At 45.9% G+C, this 22,546-nt stretch overlaps 1 protein-coding gene across 1 annotated transcript in view; it reads right to left on the reverse strand.

Annotated features, from left to right (window-relative positions):
* LOC134571622 (carboxypeptidase O-like) overlaps positions 1 to 22,546 on the reverse strand; it is a 178,305-nt gene that overhangs the window by 111,753 nt on the left and 44,006 nt on the right. The window contains exon 2 of the mRNA XM_063430089.1: positions 131 to 217. Within this exon, the coding sequence (XP_063286159.1) occupies positions 131 to 217 (87 nt within the window). The remainder of the gene's footprint in view (positions 1 to 130; positions 218 to 22,546) is intronic.

Consider the following 22,546-nt stretch of genomic DNA (forward strand, 5'->3'; position numbering starts at 1 on the left):
CTATCTCCATATACACATATATAGGCAGATTATTACACAGTTGTAACTAGAGCCTAGAAAACATTTATTTATTTATTTAGGTTAGTTTTCTGCATGAAAAAGATAAATACAGAATTGAATATATTCTTACCCATCATATTGTTCCTTTACGCAGAGCACCTGTGGGCTGAGAATTCCAAGGATGGCAGCATTCCACACGAGAAGATACATCTTGAAGCTGTGCAAACACACAAGCCAGAAACACAATGAACGCTACTTGCTTGATGCTGTTGTGTTTTAGCAGTGTAATTTCTTTCTCTAACATGTACAGTGCACCGTGACTTCACAGCTGAGGTCTTAACCCACAGTTGCTCATGAGTGATGAACTAGTGTTCACTGAAAACTTCACTCACTCAGGGAATAACAGATTAATCCCTGCTTGGTTTTTGGCACGCAGCGATGTCACTGTCATGTAGTTATTTTATTTAAGTAGCATTGTTTAAATCCTTAATAGGAATGACCATTTGTTAGAATGAGAGATGAGCTTTGCACTAACAATAGTTCTTCAGTTCCTTTTGGCTCCAGTGCAAAGTGTGAATGGCTCCTCTGTCTTGCTTGTGAGCGTTGCACACAAAGTAATTATATTAGTAAATATAATGCATTAAGGGGCCTCCACTTAATGTAGGTCAGTACACACTCAAAGCTGCCCAGAGAAAGATGTGTATTATGAATGTTGCAAAAGCTTTCAACCATAAAGGGGAGGTGTGGTCACTGGTCACCTTGTAAATATCAAACTAGACAATTGGCAGGGAACACAAAACAACTGCAGCTACTATCTACGCAGGACGCTAAAAGTAGAATAGTGGGGGAAACTTTAAGGGCCGGGCAGGGAAATGTTAAAAAGACCAAACATTAGAAGTGAAAAAAAGTGGGTGCTAGTTACTTTCTCCAGTTACTTTCTCCAGGAGCTCCTGCATGGAGCTTTAACAGCACTCTTGGGAGCATAACCAGTACAACACACTGTAGTAGTTATGGTGCATGGAGTGTTCCTTTAAATTCTCTATTATTTTTGGGGGCTGTAATCTGTTAAATGCAATAACACATGAACATGCTGACACAAGTCTTTTATGTCTGGTATTTGGGTATAATTCCTTGAAAAGTACCAAATAAGCTGAAATACCATAATTGCAGCTAAATTAACTTTAGTGACTTATAATTCTATAATATTCATACTTGGAATTGTAATTCTTATGTATTTAACCAATCAGAATGTGAACATACTGAGTATTTTAGAAATTACAGACTTGCTAACAAACATAGAATTCGTTATTTGCCAAATTGGGTTTTATCGTTTAATTTTAGCAACTTAAGCTAAATAGCTACAATTCTATTAATGGGGAATCGGCGGGTTATGAAAATTCCATATTAAGCGATTAAACTTTCAATTCTTTTTTATAAATATATTTATGTAATAACTAAACAGTGAGTTAGAGTGAATTATTAAGTGAATAGCAGAATATAGGCCACAAGTCTAAAATCGGTTTTAGTCAACGTTTAGTTCTCTTTTAGTCCAAATTTAGCATTTTGGATTTTATTTTACTGCATTTCTTTGATAGCTCTGGGAAAACCTCTCATATGAAAGATTTAAACTAGGATCTCAGATTTGCAGGTTTGATCAGTAAAAGGTTCAGGCCAACCTTTTAAACGTTTAAAGATCTGGCGTCTGAAGACCTGTTGGCAAAGATCTGTGCCTATGAACAAAAAGTGTTTTTATAAAGATGGTGTCACAACAGACAGAAGGAACGATACCTCCTAAGAAGTAGGTAAAGGGGTTGATACATGCCTCGGAGAAGCAGCAAAAAGGTAGGCATGTGGAGTGGGTAGATTGTGAATACCTGCTTATCTCATGGCGGAATAGTGGTGGTGGACCCTGGAAGAGAAGGGAGGTGGACTATGTAGCAGGACAGGTCTGGATACCTAATCAAGGACTATTCACCCTATTCCTTATAGATAGTTGTATCAAAGACCAAAGACAACTGAGAATAATGCCCCCTCTTGTCAAAGGTCATAAATGGACCAGGAATCTCCTGGGCATGGTGGCAAAATAGGTTAATAGAAGATATTCTATTTAATATATATTTTAACTTATTACCAGACACCTCAAAAATGTAATAGAGAGAGGAGATGGTACCAGTAAGTTATGAAATCGGTTTCTTTCTGTACCTCCACAAAGCATACAGGGAATAATTCACATTGGTTACAGTGCATTTTAACCCTGTTTGCCACAGACATACAGAAGGATACATAACATACCATTTGTGCTCGTCTTGCATTGCCATATGAAGTGCATTGTCTATTCTCTAGAATTTATGGAATTGAATAAATAATATTTGTCAACCTTTTTCATTAGATGTTTTCATTTTCTTTTAAAAATATATCAATATCTAGCAAATCACATCACAATTCAGTTCAGAAAAGACAAAGCCAGGGCATATATTGCAAATGAAAATAAGAGATAAAAACATGGTTTGTGTCCAGGGCCAGCCTTACGCCTTTAGGCTCCCTATGCAAAATATGTTCACAGCGCCTCTCCCAGGTCACACCCGCCCATCCATGTATCGTGTATGTATAGAGATGTAGTGTTTGTATAGGGCTATTTAATTTATATTTTTAAAAATTCATATAGGTCCATGTGTGTACTTTGCAGTGACACATGCACACAGTCCCATACAGTCAGATGCACACAGTTATACATATTAACTGTCAAATATAGCCACATGCATATAGTCCCAGGCACAGAGCCACACACACACACACAAACACACAGTCACACATAGTTACAGTCTTTAAGTTGCACGCATACAGTCATAAACCGGTTACAAAAAGTTAGTCACACACAGTTACACGCAGCCACATACATTCACAGTCAGACAGTCAGAGGCAGTCACACATACACACACACAGACACATTTACAGACAGTCACAAACACACACACAGTTACAGGAAGAAAGTCACACACATTTACAGACAGTCACACACACACACAGTTACAGGCAGATAGTCTCACACACACTTTTACAGTCACATAGTCACACACAGTTACAGGCAGACAGTCACACACATACACATTTACAGGCAGACACACACACACAGAGTTACAAGCAGACACATACAGTTACAGGTAGACCATAACACACACACAGTTACACCCCCCCCCCCCGGCTGGCTGGCCAGACCCCCCCCTCCGCAATGAATGCAGTGTGCGTTACTGTATAGAATGCAGTGTGTGCGTGTTACATAGCTGAAAAGAGACTTGCGTCCATCAAGTTCAGCCTTCCTCACATATGCTTTTGCTGTTGATCCAAAAGAAGGCAAAAAAACTCAGTCTGAAGCGCTGCCAATTTTGCAACAAACTAGGAAAAAATTCCTTCTTGACCCCAAAATAGCAGTCAGATGTCTCCTTGGATCAAGCAGCTATTAGCCAACTAATTAGAAATTGTATCCCTGTATGTTATGTTTTTGCAAGTATTTATCCAATTGCAATTTAAACATCTGTATAGACTCTGACAAAACCACCTCTTCCGACAATGAATTCCATATCCTTATTGCTCTTACTGTAAAAAAACCCTTTCTTTGCCTTAGATGAAATCTCCTTTCTTCAAGCCTAAATGTGTGACCTCGTGTCCTATGTATAGCCCTGTTTATGAATAGATTTCGAGATAATGGTTTGTACTGGCCCCGAATATATTTGTATAATGTTATCATATCCCCTCTAAGGCGCCGTTTTTCCAAACTGAAGAGATTTAAATTTTTTGTGTCACTGCAATGAATGCAGAGTGTGTGTGTGTGTGTGTGTGTGTCACTGCAATGAATGCAGAGTGTGTGTGTGTGTGTGTGTGTGTCACTGCAATGAATGCAGAGTGTGTGTGTGTGTGTGTGTGTGTGTGTCAGGGCAGTGGATGCAGCCTGTGTGTCAGGGCAGTGGATGCAGCCTGTGTGTCAGGGCAGTGGATGCAGCCTGTGTGTCAGGGCAGTGGATGCAGCCTGTGTGTCAGGGCAGTGGATGCAGCCTGTGTGTCAGTGCAGTGGATGCAGCCTGTGTGTTAGTGTAGTGAATGCAGTGTGTGTGTTTAGTAGTGTATGCATGTAAATGTAATAACTGTTATTCCCCCCTCCCTGTTTCTTACCTGGTTCAGGGAGGGGGGGAAGATTCCATGATCCCTGGTGGTCCGGTGGCATTGTGGGGCCCCCCGGCTCCCTATACTTGCAGAGTGGGCCTCGCTCTCACTCCTGCGAGATGTGGTGTGCGCGCCGAGTGGAGCGTTGCCATGGTAACCCATGGCAACGCTCTAACGGCCACACGTCTCGCTGGAGTTAGAGCGAGGGAAATGCTGTAAAGTACAGCTGCAGTCCACTGGGCCCCCTCTGCAAGTATAGGGAGCCGGGGGCCCGCGGCTGCACCTATATATAGCGATCATCGCTATATATAGGTGCAGAGAGTAATTGTGGGGCCCTGGACTGCCAAATAGTGATGTACAGAACTGATCGCTGGCGAATAGTTCCTGGCGAACATAGCATGTTCGCGTTCGCCACGGTGGGCGAACACATGCGCGGTTCGATCCGCCCCCTATTTGTCATCATTGAGTAAACTTTGACCCTGTGCCTCACGGTCAGCAGACACTGTGGCAGCAGCAGCCACTTTAAAACTGTATTTTCTTGAATATGTATGTACCACTTTAAGAACCAAGGGTATGCGTGTGTAATAGGTGTTTCAGGTCTATGGCGTTCGTATGCTGGCGATATATAAACCCGTAGGCATTCGTGTAATCGTTCCACGAACAGTGAATTACATCTCTGTTCGTGAAACGAACAAACTGAGAAGGGAGACCACACTCAGGAGGTTGTGCGGCTCTCATTAAGGATTGCAACATTGTTGCAATCGGTAAATTAAGAGGATTCAGGGTGGCCGTCGTTTGGCTACCGACCACGCGGCGGTCTGCCATCTTGGATCCTTTGTTAGCCCAGCGGTATTTTGTCGTCGAGCGCCTGGAACTAAAATCGGCTACTCGGCGGCACGAATACCAAGCCGTTCGGGAGACCCGGTCCTTCGGTAAAGTGGTTCCCTACAGTTAATCGGTAGTTTGAATGTAATGTTGATTTTGTGCGGCGTTCGGTTATTTATGCTGGGATCTGAGCGGTACTTTCACGAAATGTGCGCTCAGACCCCAGCTATCTGCCGAATGCCCATTCGTTTGAATCATACGAATATTATAAGAGTTATGCATTTTATTGTAAATTGTATGTTCTGCTGCACCGAGGGGAGTATCCCTCGTGGGAGTATCCCTCGTGTGCAGCAGAGGCTGCTGGGGGAAATATCCAGATTGTTCAGTTTTCCATGTAGTCCCCTACTGTATAACCCCTGAATTGTCTGTAGGGAGACCCCTTGCATGGGAAATCCCATAAATACTGGAAGTGTGTGATTAAAGCCTCAGTTGACCTCCAAGCTATGTGTCGTCTAGTTCTTGGAGGGAAGGGATTGTAACTACGCTACCTGTCTTGTACCTGTTTGGATTGCCTTTCCTGTCTACCAGCGGAGATACCTTGGATAATACCTCTACTCCGCTACAGACACATTCAAGCAAATTAGCAGCAGACCCTCCCCCCTCCTGTACAGCATCCATTTTAGATTCATTCTGTAGCTGCTGCTGATTAGATAGGGAAATTGATAGCTAGGCTAGGGTATTCAGTGTCCACTACAGTCCTGAAGGACTCATCTGATCTCTGCTGTAAGGACAGCACCCCAAAAAGCCCTTTTTAGGGCTAGAACATCAGTCTTTTTTTTTCTGTGTAATGTACTTGCAGTTGCCTGCCTGCCAGCTTCTGTGTCAGGCTCACAGTGGATACTGTGCCCACTTGCCCAGTGCCACCACTCATATCTGGTGTCACAATAGCTTAAGCTTGCATTTAAAAACAAATTTTTTGTTTTCACTATAATAGATTGAATAGCAGTTAGTTGTCTGCAAGCGTCTAGGTGTCAGGCCTTCAGCGTGTACTCTGCCAACCTCTGCAAGTGCACTTTGCCACTCATATCTAGTATCACAATAGCGTGCCTTTAAAAAGAAAAAAGTTTTTCACTGTAAGCTAATAGCAGTTAGTTGTCTGCAAGCGTCTGTGTGTGTCAGGGTGGCGGTACGGAAACCGGGACCCCTGGGTCTGTCCAGGCGGTGGAGCGAGGACCAAGACCCAGTATGCCTGATGTTCAGAGTAGGAGTCACAGTGTGGAGGTGGATTAGCAGGGTCTGGTGCAGGGTAACCACACGCCCCCTGGTGTTGAGCACCAGCGTTTGTGCAGCCACAACCAGAACCCTGATTCAGCTTCTGCGGATCTCAGGAACTAGGAGCTAGAAAATAAGCAGACCTCCCAGGAGCTGAATAGGGAGGCTCTGCAGCAAGAATGTATCCAGTACTAGAAACAAGACAAGGCTAGAACAGGCACCAAACATGAAAACAAGACATAACTAGCAGAACCCAGAACGATAGGAAGCTAAACCCAGAACATGTACACAATACATAAGGGAACATTAACTAAACATGGGCATGACTGGACAGGACTGAACATGGACTGGGCACAAACTAAAACAAGACATAACTAACAGAACCCAGAACTGGAGCAGGACAGAAAGCAGAACCCAGAACATGTACACAAGACATAAGGAAACACTAACTAAACAGGGGCAGGACAAGACTGTACATGGATTACAAAATAAAACAAGACAAGATATAATAGGCAAAACAAGAGGAGACGTAACTAAGCACTATATATGTAAATCATGGGGATTCAGTCACATTATATGATCATACATTGCATAAGCCTGCCAACAACGCCAATGTACCCCATAACTGGCAGGTCCTAAACTGCCTAATGAATACTAAAATAACCACAGAACACATATATAGCACTTACCTGCAAGAAAGGGCAGAAGCCTTGAGCAGCTGCCTGCAGTAACTCTGAAACCTAAATGAATAATGGAAAACAAACGGGTGTGGCAAATAAAACAAACATTTAATTTAATCCAAGGGTGGATTACAGGAATGAACCCAGAAACCCAGCATAAAGAAAACCAGACATAGAATAGAAAACCAAAAACCAAGAAATACTAAACAAGAATAGCAAAAAGAGTACTGGATACCAGAAGCCATTACCAGAATGATCCGCAGCCAGGAACAGAACGTGACAGTGTGTCAGGCCAACAGCGTGTACTCTGCCAGTGTGCACAGTGCCACTCATATCTGGGTTCACAATAGTGTGCATTTAAAAACCCACAAATTTTTTTTTTACTGTAATCTGCCAACCTCTGCCACTGCACAGTGCCACTCATATCTGGTCTCACAGTAGCTTGCACGCATAGTACCACTAATCCAAAAAAAAAATGACAGGCAGAGGCAGGCCACTCCGCAGGGGCCATCGTGGTCGTGGTGCTGTGATTCCCTTTGGCCCTAGAATAATGCCCAGTTTTCCGAGGCCACATACCCTGAACTTGAAAAGTTCTGAGGACATAGTTGACTGGCTAACACAGGACACCCAATCTTCTACAGTTTCCGCTCGGAACCTTGACGCACCATCCTCCAGCTTAGCTTCGGGCACCTCTCAAGATACCACTCACCCGCCTGCCGCCACCACCAACACTAGCACCACAGCCGCTTCACTTGGTATGTCAGAGGAGTTATTTACACATCCGTTTGAAGAAATGAGTGATGCGCAACCATTATTGCCAGAGGATGTAGATAACAGGGATATGTCTCAGGCAGGCAGCATTACACGCATGGACGTACGGTGTGATGATGATGATGTTGTACCCGCTGCTGCTTCCTTTGCTGAGTTGTCAGATACAAGTGAAGCGGTTGATGATGACGATGCGTCCATGGATGTCACGTGGGTGCTCGCTCGGCAAGAAGAAGAACAGGGCGAAAGTTCAAATGGGGAGACAGAGAGGAGGAGGAGGAGACAAGTTGGAAGCAGGGGGAGGTCGTCGCAAGGAGCTAGTGGCACAGTCAGACAGCATGCATCGGCACTCGGGGTCAGCCCAACAGCACGCCAATCAACGCATGCTGTGTCCACCACCAGAATGCCGTCATTGCAGAGCTCAGCAGTGTGGCATTTTTTTTTGTGTGTGTCTGCCTCTGACAACAGCGATGCCATTTGCAACCTGTGCCAAAAGAAACTGAGTCATGGGAAGTCCAACACCCACCTAGGTACACCCAACTGATTTGCGTAGGCACATGATCTCACATCACAAACGCCTATGGGATCAACACATGAGTACAAGCAGCACACAAACTCAAAGCCGCCATCCTCCTCCTGGTCCAGCATCTTCAGCCACGTCAACCACTGCTGTCCTCCTTGCCCCCTCTCAACCATCCGCCACTCTGTCTCTCGCCTTGAGCAGTTCCCGCTCATCTGCCCACAGTCATGTGTCTGTCAAGGACATGTTTGAGCGTAAGAAGCCAATGTCAGAAAGTCACCCCCTTGCCCAGCGTCTGACAGCTGGCTTGTCTGAACTATTAGCCCACCAGCTTTTACCATACAAGCAGGTGGAGTCTGAGGCGTTCAAAAAATTTGTGGCTATTTGGATACCGCAGTGGAAGGTACCCGGACAAAATTTCTTTGCACAAAAGGCAATTCCCAACCTGTACTCGATTGTGCAAAAGGAAGTAATGGCATGTCTGGCACACAGTGTTGGGGCAAGGGTCCATCTGACCACTGATACCTGGTCTGCAAAGCAGGGTCAGGGCAGGTATATCACCTACACTGCGCATTGGGTAAACCTGCTGACGGCTGCCAAGCATGGAATGCATGGCTCTGCAGAGGAGTTGGTGACACCGCCACGACTTGCAGGCAGGCCCGCTGCCACCTCCTCTACTCCTCCTACTCCATCCTCTTCCATAACCTCCTCGGCTGAGTCGTCTTCTGCTGCTGCGTCTTGCACCACATCAACGGCACCCCCCCAGCTCCCCAGGTACTATTCCACATCCCGGATACGGCAGTGTCACGCCATCTTGGGTTTGACTTGCTTGAAAGCAGAGAGTCACACCGGACAAGCACTCCTGTCCGCCCTGAACGCACAGGTGGAAAAGTGGCTGACTCCACAGCAACTGGATATCGGCAAAGTGGTTTGTGACAACGGAACAAATTTGTTGGCGGCATTGAAGTTGGGCAAGTTGACACATGTGCCGTGCATGGCACATTTGTGTAATCTGATCGTACAACGCTTTGTGCATAAGTACACAGGCTTACAGGACGTCCTGAAGCAGGCCAGGAAGGTGTGTGGCCATTTCAGGCATTCCTACACGGCCATGGCGCACTTTGCAGATATCCAGCGGCGAAACAACATGCCAGTGAGGCGCTTGATTTGCGACAGCCCGACACGTTGGAATTCAACACTCCTAATGTTCGACCGCCTGCTCCAACAAGAAAAAGCTGTTAATGAATATTTGTATTACCGGGGTGCTAGGACAGCCTATGGGGAGCTGGGATTTTTTTTTGCCACGTTACTGGACGCTCACGCGCAATGCCTGTAGGCTCATGCGTCCTTTTGAGGAGGTGACAAACCTAGTCAGTCGCACTGAAGGCACCATCAGCAACATCATACCATTTGTTTTCTTCCTGGAGCGTGCCCTGAGAAGAGTGCTGGATCAGGCCGTAGATGAGCGTGAAGAGGAAGAGGAAGAGTAGTGGTCACCATCACCACCAGAAACAGCCTTATCAGCATCGCTTGCTGGACCTGCGGCAACGCTGGAAGAGGATTGTGAGGAAGAGGAGTCAGAGGAGGAATGTGGCTTTGAGGAGGAGGAGGAAGACCAACCACAACAGGCATCCCAGGGTGCTCGTTGTCACCTATCTGGTACCCGTGGTGTTGTACGTGGCTGGGGGGAAGAACATACGTTCATTGAGATCACTGAGGAGGAGGAAAGGAAAATGAGTAGCTCGGCATCCAACCTTGTGCAAATGGGGTCTTTCATGCTGTCGTGCCTGTTGAGGGACCCTCGTATAAAATGGCTGAAGGAGAACTACCTGTACTGGGTGTCCATGCTATTGTACCCCCGGTATAAGCAGAAAGTGGCGGAAATGTTACCGAATAACAACAAGTCGGAAAGGATGCAGCATTTGCAAAATAAATGAAAAAGTATGCTTTACACAGCGTATAAGGGTGATGTCACAGCACAACGGGAATCTAACCGGGGAAGAGGTGAAAGTCATCCTCCTCCTCCCACGACCACGCCGGCAAGGACAGGACGCTTTAAAGACGTGTTGTTGATGGAGGACATGCAGAGCTTTTTAAGTCCTACGCATCGCCACAGCCCTTCGGGATCCACCCTCAGAGAACGACTCGACCGACAGGTAGCAGACTACCTCGCCTTAACTGCAGATATCGACACTCTGAGGAGCGATGAACGCCTTTACTACTGGGTGTGCAGGCTTGACCTGTGGCCTGAGCTATCCCAATTTGCGATAGAACTTCTGGCCTGCCCCGCTTCAAGTGTCCTGTCAGAAAGGACCTTCAGTGCAGCAGGAGGTATTGTTACTGAGAAGAGAAGTCGCCTAGGTCAAAAAAGTCTAGATTACCTCACCTTTATTAAGATGAATGAGGGATGGATCCCGAAGGGACTGACAGTGGGCCTGATGAGATGAGCTGCCTTGGGCTAAAAATGGTCCACACGCTGCTGTATTTTAGCTCTGAATGCCGGTTGACTTGCGTGACTTATCCGCCACCAACTAGGGTTCAAGCCGCAATGTTTTAGGGCACTTTCTGCCTGGGAAACAAACATCAATTTTTATGGCCGCTGCTACAGCAGTGGCTGCAACAATACCTAATTTTTCAGGCATGTGTACATGCCTAATTTTTCGGCCCTCTGGTGCTGCACTTTGCTTCAAAAACTAAACCAAAAAAAAGGCACATAACAGGGATTAAACTGATAGGAATAGTACTACTTAACACACCACTCCTATCTGGTGGCACATTAGATTGCACGCGCAGTGCCCCAAATTTGAAGTAGGAGGACCGACCAAGCATCTTTTTCCATCTCCCGGTTCCTAAAATCGATGCCATATACACGTCCCCTGATAGGGCGCCAGCTCGTTATTCTCTTTTTCACTTCACTAGGGACACTTTACTGCACTATGGGCACTTAGACCCACTCTTTGTCTTGCACAGTATTATTCCTAGCCAGCATCTGTGATGGGAAATCAGGCAGTCATCTAAACGTTTAGATTGAGCTTTAGCTTAGAACACCCTTGAAGGTGTTTAAGGAGATTAGGGCTAATTTATAGGATTCTTCTTAGACCTCTCTGAGTCTTTATAGCCCTTCTACATATCCAGCATTTCTGGAAACTAGCTAAGAGAAAGGGTGGCTGTGTGTCTGTGATACATTTAACTTTATATCACCTTATTGACACTTTATCACTCCCAGGGCCGTCTTTAGCGCGGGGCAAACGGGGCAGCTGCCCCGGGCCCAGTTGCTCCTGGGGGGCCCCAGAGCAGCTGCTCCGTGGGCCCCGCGATTTGCGCAGCCACCCTTGGACCCGGCAGTGCGGCTGCACAGAGCCGCACCATCCCGCATGCTAAAGAGGGCCCCCGGGTGGCCCATGCACAAAGGGCCACCCGGGGGGCATGTGCCAGCAGGGGCCCAGTCGGGCGCTGTTACGCTTAAACAGCGCGACCGGGCCCCTTCCTGTTCGGCAGCCGGATGGGAGGAAGTGAGTGCCGCGCGTCACTTCCTCCCACCGGAGATTAGAGCCGCACAGGAGGAGAAAGGCAGGGAGGAGGGGAGTTTCAGAGTGGAACTCCCAACTACCTCAGCCTGCCACTGGACTCCAGGGAAACCACCCTCCAGAAAAGGTAAGGGTGGTTGGAGGGTGGCTAAATGTATGTTAGTATGTTTGTGTGTGTATGTCTGTGTCAGTATTTCTGTCTGTGTGTGTGTATGTCAGTATTTCTGTCTGTGTGTGTCAGTATTTCTGTCTGTGTGTGTCAGTATGTGTGTGTCAGTATGTCTGTCTGTGTTTCAGTGTGTCTGTGTGTATATCAGTATGCCTGTGTGTGTCAGCATGTCTGTGTGTGTGTCAATACTTCTGTCAGTGTATGTGTGTCAGTATTTCTGTCAGTGTATGTGTCTGTGTGTGTGTCAGTACATCTGTCAGTGTATGTGTCTGTGTGTCAGTATGTCTGTGTGTATGTCAGTGTGTCTGTGTGTATGTCAGTATGCCTGTGTGTGTCAGCATGTCTGTGTGTGTGTGTGTGTGTGTGTCAGTACGTCTGTCTGTGTTTCAGTGTGTCTGTGTGTATATCAGTATGCCTGTGTGTGTCAGCATGTCTGTGTGTGTGTCAATACTTCTGTCAGTGTATGTGTGTCAGTATTTCTGTCAGTGTATGTGTCTGTGTGTGTGTGTCAGTACATCTGTCAGTGTATGTGTCTGTGTGTCAGTATGTCTGTGTGTATGTCAGTGTGTCTGTGTGTATGTCAGTATGCCTGTGTGTGTCAGCATGTCTGTGTGTGTGTGTGTCAATACGTCTGTCAGTGTATGTGTCTGTATGTGTTGCAGTATATCTGTCAGTGTATGTGTCTGTGTGTGTATGTATGTGCGTCTGTGTGTGTGTCAGTATGTCTGAATGTGTGTCAATATGTCGGCCAGTATATATTTGTGTGTCAGTGTATGTGTGTGTCAGTATGTATCTGTGAATGTTTTAATATGTCTGTCTGTGTGTGTATGTGTCAATATGTCAGTGATTGGGGGTTGGGCGTAATTGGGGGGTTGGTGGATTGAGAGGGTCGCAGGGCCGAGGGGGCCCAACAAAATTCTTTGCCCAGGGTCCTATTCATATTATAGACGGCCCTGATCACTCCGGTCTCCATACTCTCTGCCTATACCCATCTATTTAGAGGGAATTTCCTTGCCCCAGTCAATATTATATAATAGGTAATAGTATTACCATTATTACACAATTAGGTCTCTGAGGACAGGTGTCAATCCATATCTGAAACATGGGGGATGGTTGCACTCACCTGAACATGCTTAAATGGGGTGCTGCTGGGGGCCATATTATACAATAAACAATACACAAGATCCAGCGCACTCTCCTATCTACTAAACATCAACTTCAATGTAGAAAGATTTGATTAGTTTTTAAAAGTTTTTTTTAAAAAACACCTAATCTAGGCAAAAAAAATAATGGGGATTTAGTTACATTACATGATCATACATTGCATAAGCCTGCCACAATGTCAATGTACCCCATCTTTGGCAGGTCCTACTCTCACAGTCTAATATCTGCTCTTATGAGATTAACCCACTTACTTGGGGAAAAATTCCATCTGATGCTCTCTGCAGTACAAGGTTAAATAGGGACCTGAGATGAGGCACCTGTGACACGGAGGGTTGCAAAACCAAGGAGTTGGCTACACTCCCAAATATATATATATATATATATATATTAAACATGGGGGATGGTTGCACTCCTGAACATGCTTAAATGGGGTGCTGCTGGGGGCCATATTACACAATAAACAATACACAAGATCCAGCGCACTCTCCTATCTACTAAACAGCAACTTCAATGTTGACAGATTTTATTAGTTTTTAACAGTTTTTTTTCAAAACACCTAATCTAGGCAGCACCCCATTTAAGCATGTTCAGGTGAGTGCAACCATCCCCCATGTTTCATATATATATATATATATATATATATATATATTTGGGAGTCTAGCCAACTCCTTGGTTTTGCACCCCTCCCTGTTACAGGTGCCTCATCTCCGGTCCCTGTTTAGCCTTGTACTGCAGAGAGCATCAGATGGATTTTTCTTTCCCAAGTAAGTGGGTTAATTTCATAAGAGCAGACATTAGACTGTGAGAGTAGGACCTGCCAAAGATGGGGTACATTGACCTTGTGGCAGGCTTATGCAATGTATGATCATATAATGTAACTAAATCCCCATATATTTTTTTTGCCTAGATTAGGTGTTTTTAAAAAAACTTTTAAAAACTAATCAAATCTGTCAACATTGAAGTTGCTGTTTAGTAGATAGGAGAGTGCGCTGGATCTTGTGTATTGTTTATTGTATAATATGGCCCCCAGCAGCACCCCATTTAAGCATGTTCAGGTGAGTGCAACCATCCCCCATGTTTTATATATATATATATATATATATATATTTGGGAGTCTAGCCAACTCCTTGGTTTTGCACCCCTCCCTGTTACAGGTGCCTCATCTCCGGTCCCTGTTTAGCCTTGTACTGCAGAGAGCCTCAGATGGATTTTCTTCCCAAGTAAGTGGGTTAATCTCATAAGAGCAGACATTAGACTGTGAGAGTAGGACCTGCCAAAGATGGGGTACATTGACGTGATACTGACAAAGAGGCAGATCTGGGGCAGAGCAAGCACAATTCAAACACAGCCCTGGCCAATCAGCATCTCCTCATAGAGGTGAATTGAATCAATGAATTTCTAAGAGGAAAGTTCAATGTCTGCATGCAGAGGGAAGAGACACTGAATGTTTGGATGCATTTTAGGCAGCCATGACCCAGGAAGGATCTCTAACAGCCATCTGAGGAGTGGCCAGTGAAGTTATCACTAGGCTGTATTGTAAACACTGCATTTTTCAGGACAGAGAGGCTCCAGAAGGACCCCAGTCAAGTCAAGGCGAGTGGGGCAGAAGTGCTGAGGTTTCCCCGGTTCCAGCTAGGATGTGATTGTTAAGACCTGCAGTGGTTATGGTACTGCGGTCTTCTATTCCTTTCCCAACAGCTCAGCATAAGTGATTATAGTTGCAGCAGGGAGTAGAGGAATAGTATAGATGAATGCAGCTTCCAAGACAATTCTCCCCAGCAAATAGAATATTCCCCAAACATGAGCCTAGACTTCATGAACGGTGTAACAGTAATGATCTTTATTGAAAACACACTGGCTTTTACGAGAAATCCTCCTGCAAGAGGACCTCCCACAGCAAACAAAGACATTAAACAATCATCATACAGTTTTGCAGTAATACACGCCTTCCCTCTGCCTGGGAGATATTGAGATAAGTTAAGGAATAAATCAATTATCTCCAGGCAGAGGGCACACAATTTCCCCAAAAGTTAGAACTCCCCTTTCCCCACAAGGTATCCCCACAAATTACATATCCCCTGATAGCCCCGATCTGGGGGACAAACATATCCAAATTTCACCCAGATCGGTTCAGGGGTTCTTAAAAAGTATGGAAGTCCTGTTGTACCGACCACACACGAGGCTCCTGCCCAAAACAGTTCCATGAATTCAGCGTGTGCGGTCAGTCAATTGAGAAAAAGGTAAAAAACAAAGTACCGAATGGATCCTCCTGGCTCATAGGAGCGATTGCTCCCCTTGTCTGTACGAACAAAACTACCGAATGGCGGTCTTCTGGTTGTTCGGTAAGGTAGAGAAGCCGGTGTTCCGTAGTTTCAGCGGTGGTTCGTGAGGTCGCGTGTCCGATTTTAGTTCCAGACACTCGACCACCAAGTCCCGCTGACTCCCCTCGTGCGAACAAGATGGCCGCCGTTTTCTATCCCACGTGGCGTTCGGCTATACGAACAGCGGCCGCCCATGGAGCACTTAATAGTCGGTCCTTTTGAACTTAATGAGCCAGGAGGGTGGTCGGTGTTCGGTAGTTTCAAACTACTGAACCAATATTCAATATCCATTCAGTGAATGGGGGAAAACTAATAAAGAAGAAAAATGTTAAGTAAAAGTCTATTTTCTTTACAGTGATCCTTAGGGGAGGTACCCAGCCGGGGTACAGGGTGCTACGCTCCACACCCAAAAGGAGCTGTGATGAGCAAGAGACACACAGAGAGGATGGGGGGACAAAGAGACACAGAGGGGCTGGGGGAGGGGCAAAATAGAAAGGGGAAGGGGCAAAAGAGACAGACAAGGGACTTAGGGGGAGATACCCAGAGGGGCTTGGGGGACATAAAGAGACACAGAGGGGCTGGGGAAGGGGCAAGAGACACAGGGGAAGAGGCAAAAGAAAGAGACAGGGGCTTGGGGAAGAGACATTCAGAGGGGCTGGGGGGACACAAAGAGACACAGAAGGGCTGGGGAAAAGGCAATATAAACAGACAAGTGCTAAGGAAGGGGCAAAAGAGACAAATATGGGCTGGGGGGAGACACCCAGAGGGGCATGGCGGGCACAGAGAGACATAGAGTAGCTGGGGGAGAAATAGGCAAGCTGCTAGGGGGGAGAAACACACAGAAAGGCTGGTCTGGAAAGGGGAGAAAGAGACACACAAAAAGTGCTTGGGAAAGAAAGAGACACCCAGATGGGTTGGGGGGACATAAAGACAAAGAAGGGCTGGGAAGGGGTAAAAGAGACCCACCCAGAAAGATACACCCAGAGGGGCTGCGGAGATACACAGAGGGGCAGAGACATGGTGCTGGTGGATGAGACAAACAGAGGGGCTGGGGGATAAAGATACATAGAGGGGATGAGGCAGGGAAGAGAGAAATACACAAAAGGGGTTGGGGAAGAGGCACCCAGAGGGGATGAGGAAGGGAAGAGTGAGACACAAAGGGGCTGGATGAGAGGAGAGACACACAGAAAGGCTAGAGAAGGGGATTACAATGTACACAAAGAGGCTTGGGTAGAAAGAGAAACACAAAGGGGCTGGAGGGAAGCAAGAGGCACACAAAGTGAAAAATGGGGGGATAAGATATACTAAAAGGGAGTGTAAATCAAAAGGGGGATGACTAAAAGGGGAAAGACATTCAAGAGAGAGGATAAGAAACACAATAGGGGGTAAGAAATTTAAGAGGGGGATTAAGGAACACATTTTTGGGAAGCAATGGGTGGGTTAGCAAATTGTGCAGTCAAACACCATTGCACTGGTCCTGTCTGTACTGTACTGTCTAAACTGAAAAGTCCCTCTGCTGATGTCAGTAGAAGGAATCTCTCTGGGTTAGTGTTACTGTTAAGTTTAGGGTAAAGTTATGGTTAGGGTAGGTGTAGTGTTGCAGTTAGTGTTAGATTAGTGTTATTGTAGAGCACGCATGTCAAACTAAAAGGCTAACACAGGCCAAAGACCAAGCATGTCAAAGGCTAACAAGACGACAGTCTTTAATTAGAGGGTTAAAGGTTTAAACATAATATCAGGAAGTATTACTTTACTGAGAGGGTAGTGGATGTATGGAACAGCCTTCCAGCTGCAGTGGTAGAGGTTATCACAGTGAAGGAGTTTAAACATGCGTGGGATAGAGGTAAGGCCATAAGATAAGGCCATGGACTAATAAAAGTATTTAGAAAATTGGGCAGACTAGATGGGCCAAATGGTTCTTATCTGCCATCACATTCTATGTGTCTATGTTTCACATTCTATATGTTTCTAACATAGGCCAAATAAACAGGGTTTAAGTTTATGTGGTCCGCAAAAAAACAAAAACAAACAGGTTTCATAGAAATGTAGGTTTATTTAGAAAAGCACAGTACAGTATAAAAAAGTACAGTATACAACTGTTGCTGACATCCTCATGCTCGCAGGGCTTCAAAGTAAACAAAAGAGCAAATTTATTTTAGGAAGACGTGCATTTGCATATAACCACTGTTTCAGTCCAACTACCTTGATATATTAAAAAAGGTTTAGTAATGGGACTGAAATGGTGAATGTATGCTGTTTATTTCCCATAGGAAAGCATTGGGAGTAGTGATGTACCGAACTGTTCGCCAGCGAATAGTTCCTGGCGAACATAGCATGTTCGCGGTCGCCACGGCGGGCGAACACATGCGCGGTTCGATCCGCCCCCTATTCATTGAGTAAACTTTGACCCTGTGCCTCACGGTCAGCAGACACATTCCAGCAAATTAGCAGCAGACCCTCCCTTCCAGACCCTCCCACCTACTGTACAGCATCCATTTAGATTAATTCTGAAGCTGCATTCTTAGATAGAGGAGGGAGCTGCTGCTGCTGTTGATAGCTGCTGCTCATTTGATAGGGAAATTGATAGCTAGGCTAGGGTATTCAGTGTCCACTACAGTCCTGAAGGACTCATCTGATCTCTGCTGTAAGGACAGCACCCCAAAAGCCATTTTTAGGGCTAGAACATCAGTCTGCTTTTTTTTTTTTCCTGTGTAATGTAATTGCAGTTACCTGCCTGCCAGCTTCTGTGTCAGGCTCACAGTGGATACTGTGCCCACTTGCCCAGTGCCACCACTCATATCTGGTGTCACAATAGCTTAAGCTTGCATTTAAAAACAAAAACATTTTTTTCACTGTAATAGATTGAATAGCAGTTAGTTGTCTGCCAGCTTCTGTGTCAGGCTCACAGTGGATACTGTGCCCACTTGCCCAGTGCTACCACTCATATCTGGTGTCACAATAGCTTAAGCTTGCATTTAAAAACAAAAAAAGTTTTTCACTGTAATAAATTGAATAGCAATTAGTTGTCTGCCAGCTTCTGTGTCAGGCTCACAGTGGATACTGTGCCCACTTGCCCAGTGCCACCACTCATATCTGCTGTCACAATAGCTTAAGCTTGCATTTAAAAACAATTTTTTTTTTACTGTAATAGATTGAATAGCAGTTAGTTGTCTGTCAGCTTCTGTGTCAGGCTCACAGTGGATACTGTGCCCACTTTCCCAGTGCCACCACTCATATCTGGTGTCACAATAGCTTAAGCTTGCATTTAAAAACAAATTTTTTTTTTCACTGTAATAGATTGAATAGCAGTTAGTTGTCTGCAAGCGTCTGTGTGTCAGGCCTTCAGCGTGTACTCTGCCAACCTCTGCCAGTGCACATTGCCACTCATATCTGGTGTCACAATAGCGTGCATTGCCACTCATATCTGGTGTCACTATAGCGTGCCTTTAACCCCTTCCCGACCGCGGACGTATCAGGTACGTCTGGCAGAAAACAGTCCATAATGACCTTGGACGTACCTGGTACGTCTGCACCTATTTTGAGCTCTGGAAGCTCTGATAGTATAGCAGTGATGTACTGCATGTGATGAGTGCCTTGAGGGGTCCTGGCACTCCGTGCATATAAAATAATATATATAAAAAAATAAATATAAAATAAAGAAAATGATCAATATTAACTCCCCCCCCCTTTTTTTTTCGAAAGGCAGTGAATCATGGGGCTTCTGGGGGCGTCCCTAGCATGCCGCATCATAAGGGGCAGGCTGGAGTCATACAATCACAGCTTGCCCCATTAGCAATTTCATCCCAAGTGTGTTCCCCATTTCTCTGATTAGTGTGGATCTGCCTCCCTCTCTTCACTTGTGTTTTAGTGTGAGAGAGAGAGAGAGAGATCTGTGGTTTAGCTAGAGAGATTTAGGTATTTATAGGTAGGGATTTGTAAAATCTTGAGACCCAAAGGCTCTTTTCAGAGCCATTAACCCCTGTCTTGCCAGTGATCACTATAATCACTGGCTCTTGCACAGCAGATCTTTTCTGCTGTTTGTGCCTTTTTTTAGGGGTTCATTTTTTTGTGATCTTTTTTGAGACCCAAAAGCTCTTTTCAGAACGATTAACCCCTGCCCTGCCAGTGATCACTATACAGATCACAGGCTCTTGCACAGCATCACTTATTTTGCTGTCTGTTCATTTTTTCAGGGGTTATTTTTTTTTTTTTTTTTTGACAGGTCACTAAGTAAAGCAATTGTGATCATGGCACACGGGTCACGGAAGACAACCCGCGCTGAGCAGTCATATGCCACCCTTGCGCTAGAGTCTGACGCGTCTATGTCAGACTCTGACCCTGATTTTGACCCTGCCAGGTGCTCAGATACATCATCACTCGATACAGTGTCTACTGCTAGTGATGTATCTGGTGATGTTGTATCTGTGCCTGCTAGTCCCCCTGCCAGAAGGAGACGTGCTGCTCCAGCTGGCAGAACTGCTGAGGAGTGGGTAGTGCCTCATAACCAGAGGCCAGACATCCCATCCTTTACTGCAAATCCTGGCATTAATTTGGATGTCACAGGATTTAGCCCTCAGCAGTTTATGGAGGTGTTTCTGGGCGATGATGTATTGGGGAACATTGTCGCCCAAACTAATTTATATGCCCATCAATTCCGAGCTAAAAAACCGGACTCTTTTTTGGCAAAGCAGCAATGGGCCCCCATCGATGTGCCAGAATTTAAAAGATTCTGGGCATTGACTATGCTGATGGGCATCATAAAGAAGCCCTCCATCCGCTCCTACTGGAGCAGTAGCCCCATCTGCTCTACCCCCATTTACTCCCAATGTATGTCGAGGAAGAGGTATGAAATGATTCTGCATTTCATGCACTTCAGCGACAACAGCCTGTGTCCCCCTAGGGAGCATCCCCAGTTTGACAGGCTGTATAAAATCCGCCCCCTGATTACCCACTTTGCTGCCAGGTTTGCAGAGGCTTATACACCTGGAAGGAATATATGCGTGGATGAATCCCTGATGAAGTATAAGGGAAGGCTGGGATTCAAGCAGTATGTTCCTTCCAAGCGCTCTAGGTATGGTGTAAAGATGTATAAGCTCTGTGATAGCGAGACTGGGTATACTCAGGCCTTCCGGGTGTACGAGGGAAAGGATAGCCACCTTGACCCTCCAGGTTGCCCAGAACATATGGGAACCAGTGGCAAGATTGTCTGGGACCTGATATTCCCCCTGATGAACAAAGGGTACCACTTGTATACTGACAATTTTTATACAAGTGTCCCTTTGTTCAAGCTACTGTACTGTTTTGATACAGTAGCTTGCGGCACAATTAAAAAGAACAGCACAGGTTTCCCAGGACAACTTGCACGCACCCGGCTACGGAGGGGGGAGACCTCAGCTCTGCGCCAAGAGGAGCTGTTGGCAGTTAAGTACAGAGACAAGAAGGATGTGTACCTTCTTACCACCATCCACACTGAGGGGACTGTGGAGGTCCCTGTACGTGGCAGAGCTGAGAGAACGAGGAAGCCAGTGTGCATCAAGGCCTATAACCGTCATATGGGTGGGGTTGATCTGGCAGATCAGCTGCTGCAGCCCTACCTAGTTATACGAAAGACAAGGGCCTGGTACAAAAAGGTTGCAATCTACCTAATGCAGATTGCAACCCACAACACTTTCTTGTTGTTCAAAAAAGCAAACCCCGGGACGCAACTGAGATTTTTACAGTTTCAGCTCCAGATCATTTCGGGGATTTTGTACCGTGATGCACCTGCTCCCCGGGCGGTGATGGGAGAGAGCAGAGTTGGGGCTACACATTTTATTTTTAAAATCCCCCCTACTGCGGCAAAACAGAGTCCCCAAAAAAGATGCAGGGTCTGTTCTAAGAGGGGGCAGAGAAAAGACAGTGTATATTACTGTCCTGATTGCCCTGGGCAGCCTGGACTCTGCATTGGAGACTGTTTCAAACGATACCACACGCTGGCCCATTTTTAATTTATTTTTTGCCGTTCAGTTATTTTTTTTTGGTGTCTTTTTCTTTGGGGGGGGTTGTTACATTTACCCCGTGCATGGGGGGCATGGGTGTCCTTAGGAGGCCTCGCAGAAAACAACCCTGTAAGGGGTCCGCGGGCGGCTAGTAGGGGAGGCTGCTCGCAACTCGCAGCACTCACCCTCAGTCCATCGCCGCCCGCGGTCTCCCCTCCTCCTACCTGTCGGCGAGCGGCGTCTCCTCTCCGCCGCTCGCATCCGTCACGCCTCCCAGCGGCAGCATGTATAACGCTGCACGCTGAAAGGTCGTTGATTTATGCAAACGCCGGGGTCACGTGAGTGACCCGGCGTTAAAGCAACAGTACCACAATCACAGTGGGAGGCTTAGATATCTCCCACATGTGATTGTTAATTCTGATTGGAAGTTATCCAATCAGAATTTAACCTAGGGTATTTATACTCACCTTTCCTGTTCCTCCCTGCCCTGTTGTGGTCTTTGCTGTATAGTATTGATTCTGAACTTGTGATTTGTGGTTACGTACTCTCTGGCTTGTTAAGCTGACTTTGTGACTTTCTCCTACCCTTTGACCTCGGCTTGTTTCTCGTTATTCTGTTTTCTGGTTCCCCTGACTATTCTGTGTGTGCTTAGCCCGGCCACTCTAAGGTCCGGTACGGCACCTTTTCTGTGTGTGTGTGTGTCTGTTAGCGTGTTAGGTTCCCGGAATCGTGATAAACCCGGGGTGTGTTCCACAGTCAAAAAGCGGTGTGCGTGTCTACGTTTCAAGTATGTACCCTTTTGTGGCGATATATAAAACTGGGGTATGTGTTAAGCCCCAAGCTAAAGATAGGCCTATCAGAAGACATACTCTCAATTTCAACTCAAATGGCAAGTCATTCAATTGTTACCGTACCTTCCCCAAATCCTGGCAGACCTATGCATGGGGGGGCATGGGTGTCCTTAGGAGGCCTCGCAGAAAACAACCCGGGGTGTGTTCTTGCAATAAACAACAGCGGGCTCTCCTAAATCACAGTCACATAGCGGTGTGCGTGTGTAAAATTGAGGATTGAACAGTTACCTCCACACACGTTCTTCAACTTGTTTTATCTTTTTTCTGGCTAAAAAAAAGTTGCATCAAAGCACTCCACATACATGCAATACCT

Source organism: Pelobates fuscus, chromosome 8 (genome assembly GCF_036172605.1).
Source record: "Pelobates fuscus isolate aPelFus1 chromosome 8, aPelFus1.pri, whole genome shotgun sequence".
Classification (NCBI taxonomy): Eukaryota; Metazoa; Chordata; class Amphibia; order Anura; family Pelobatidae; genus Pelobates; species Pelobates fuscus.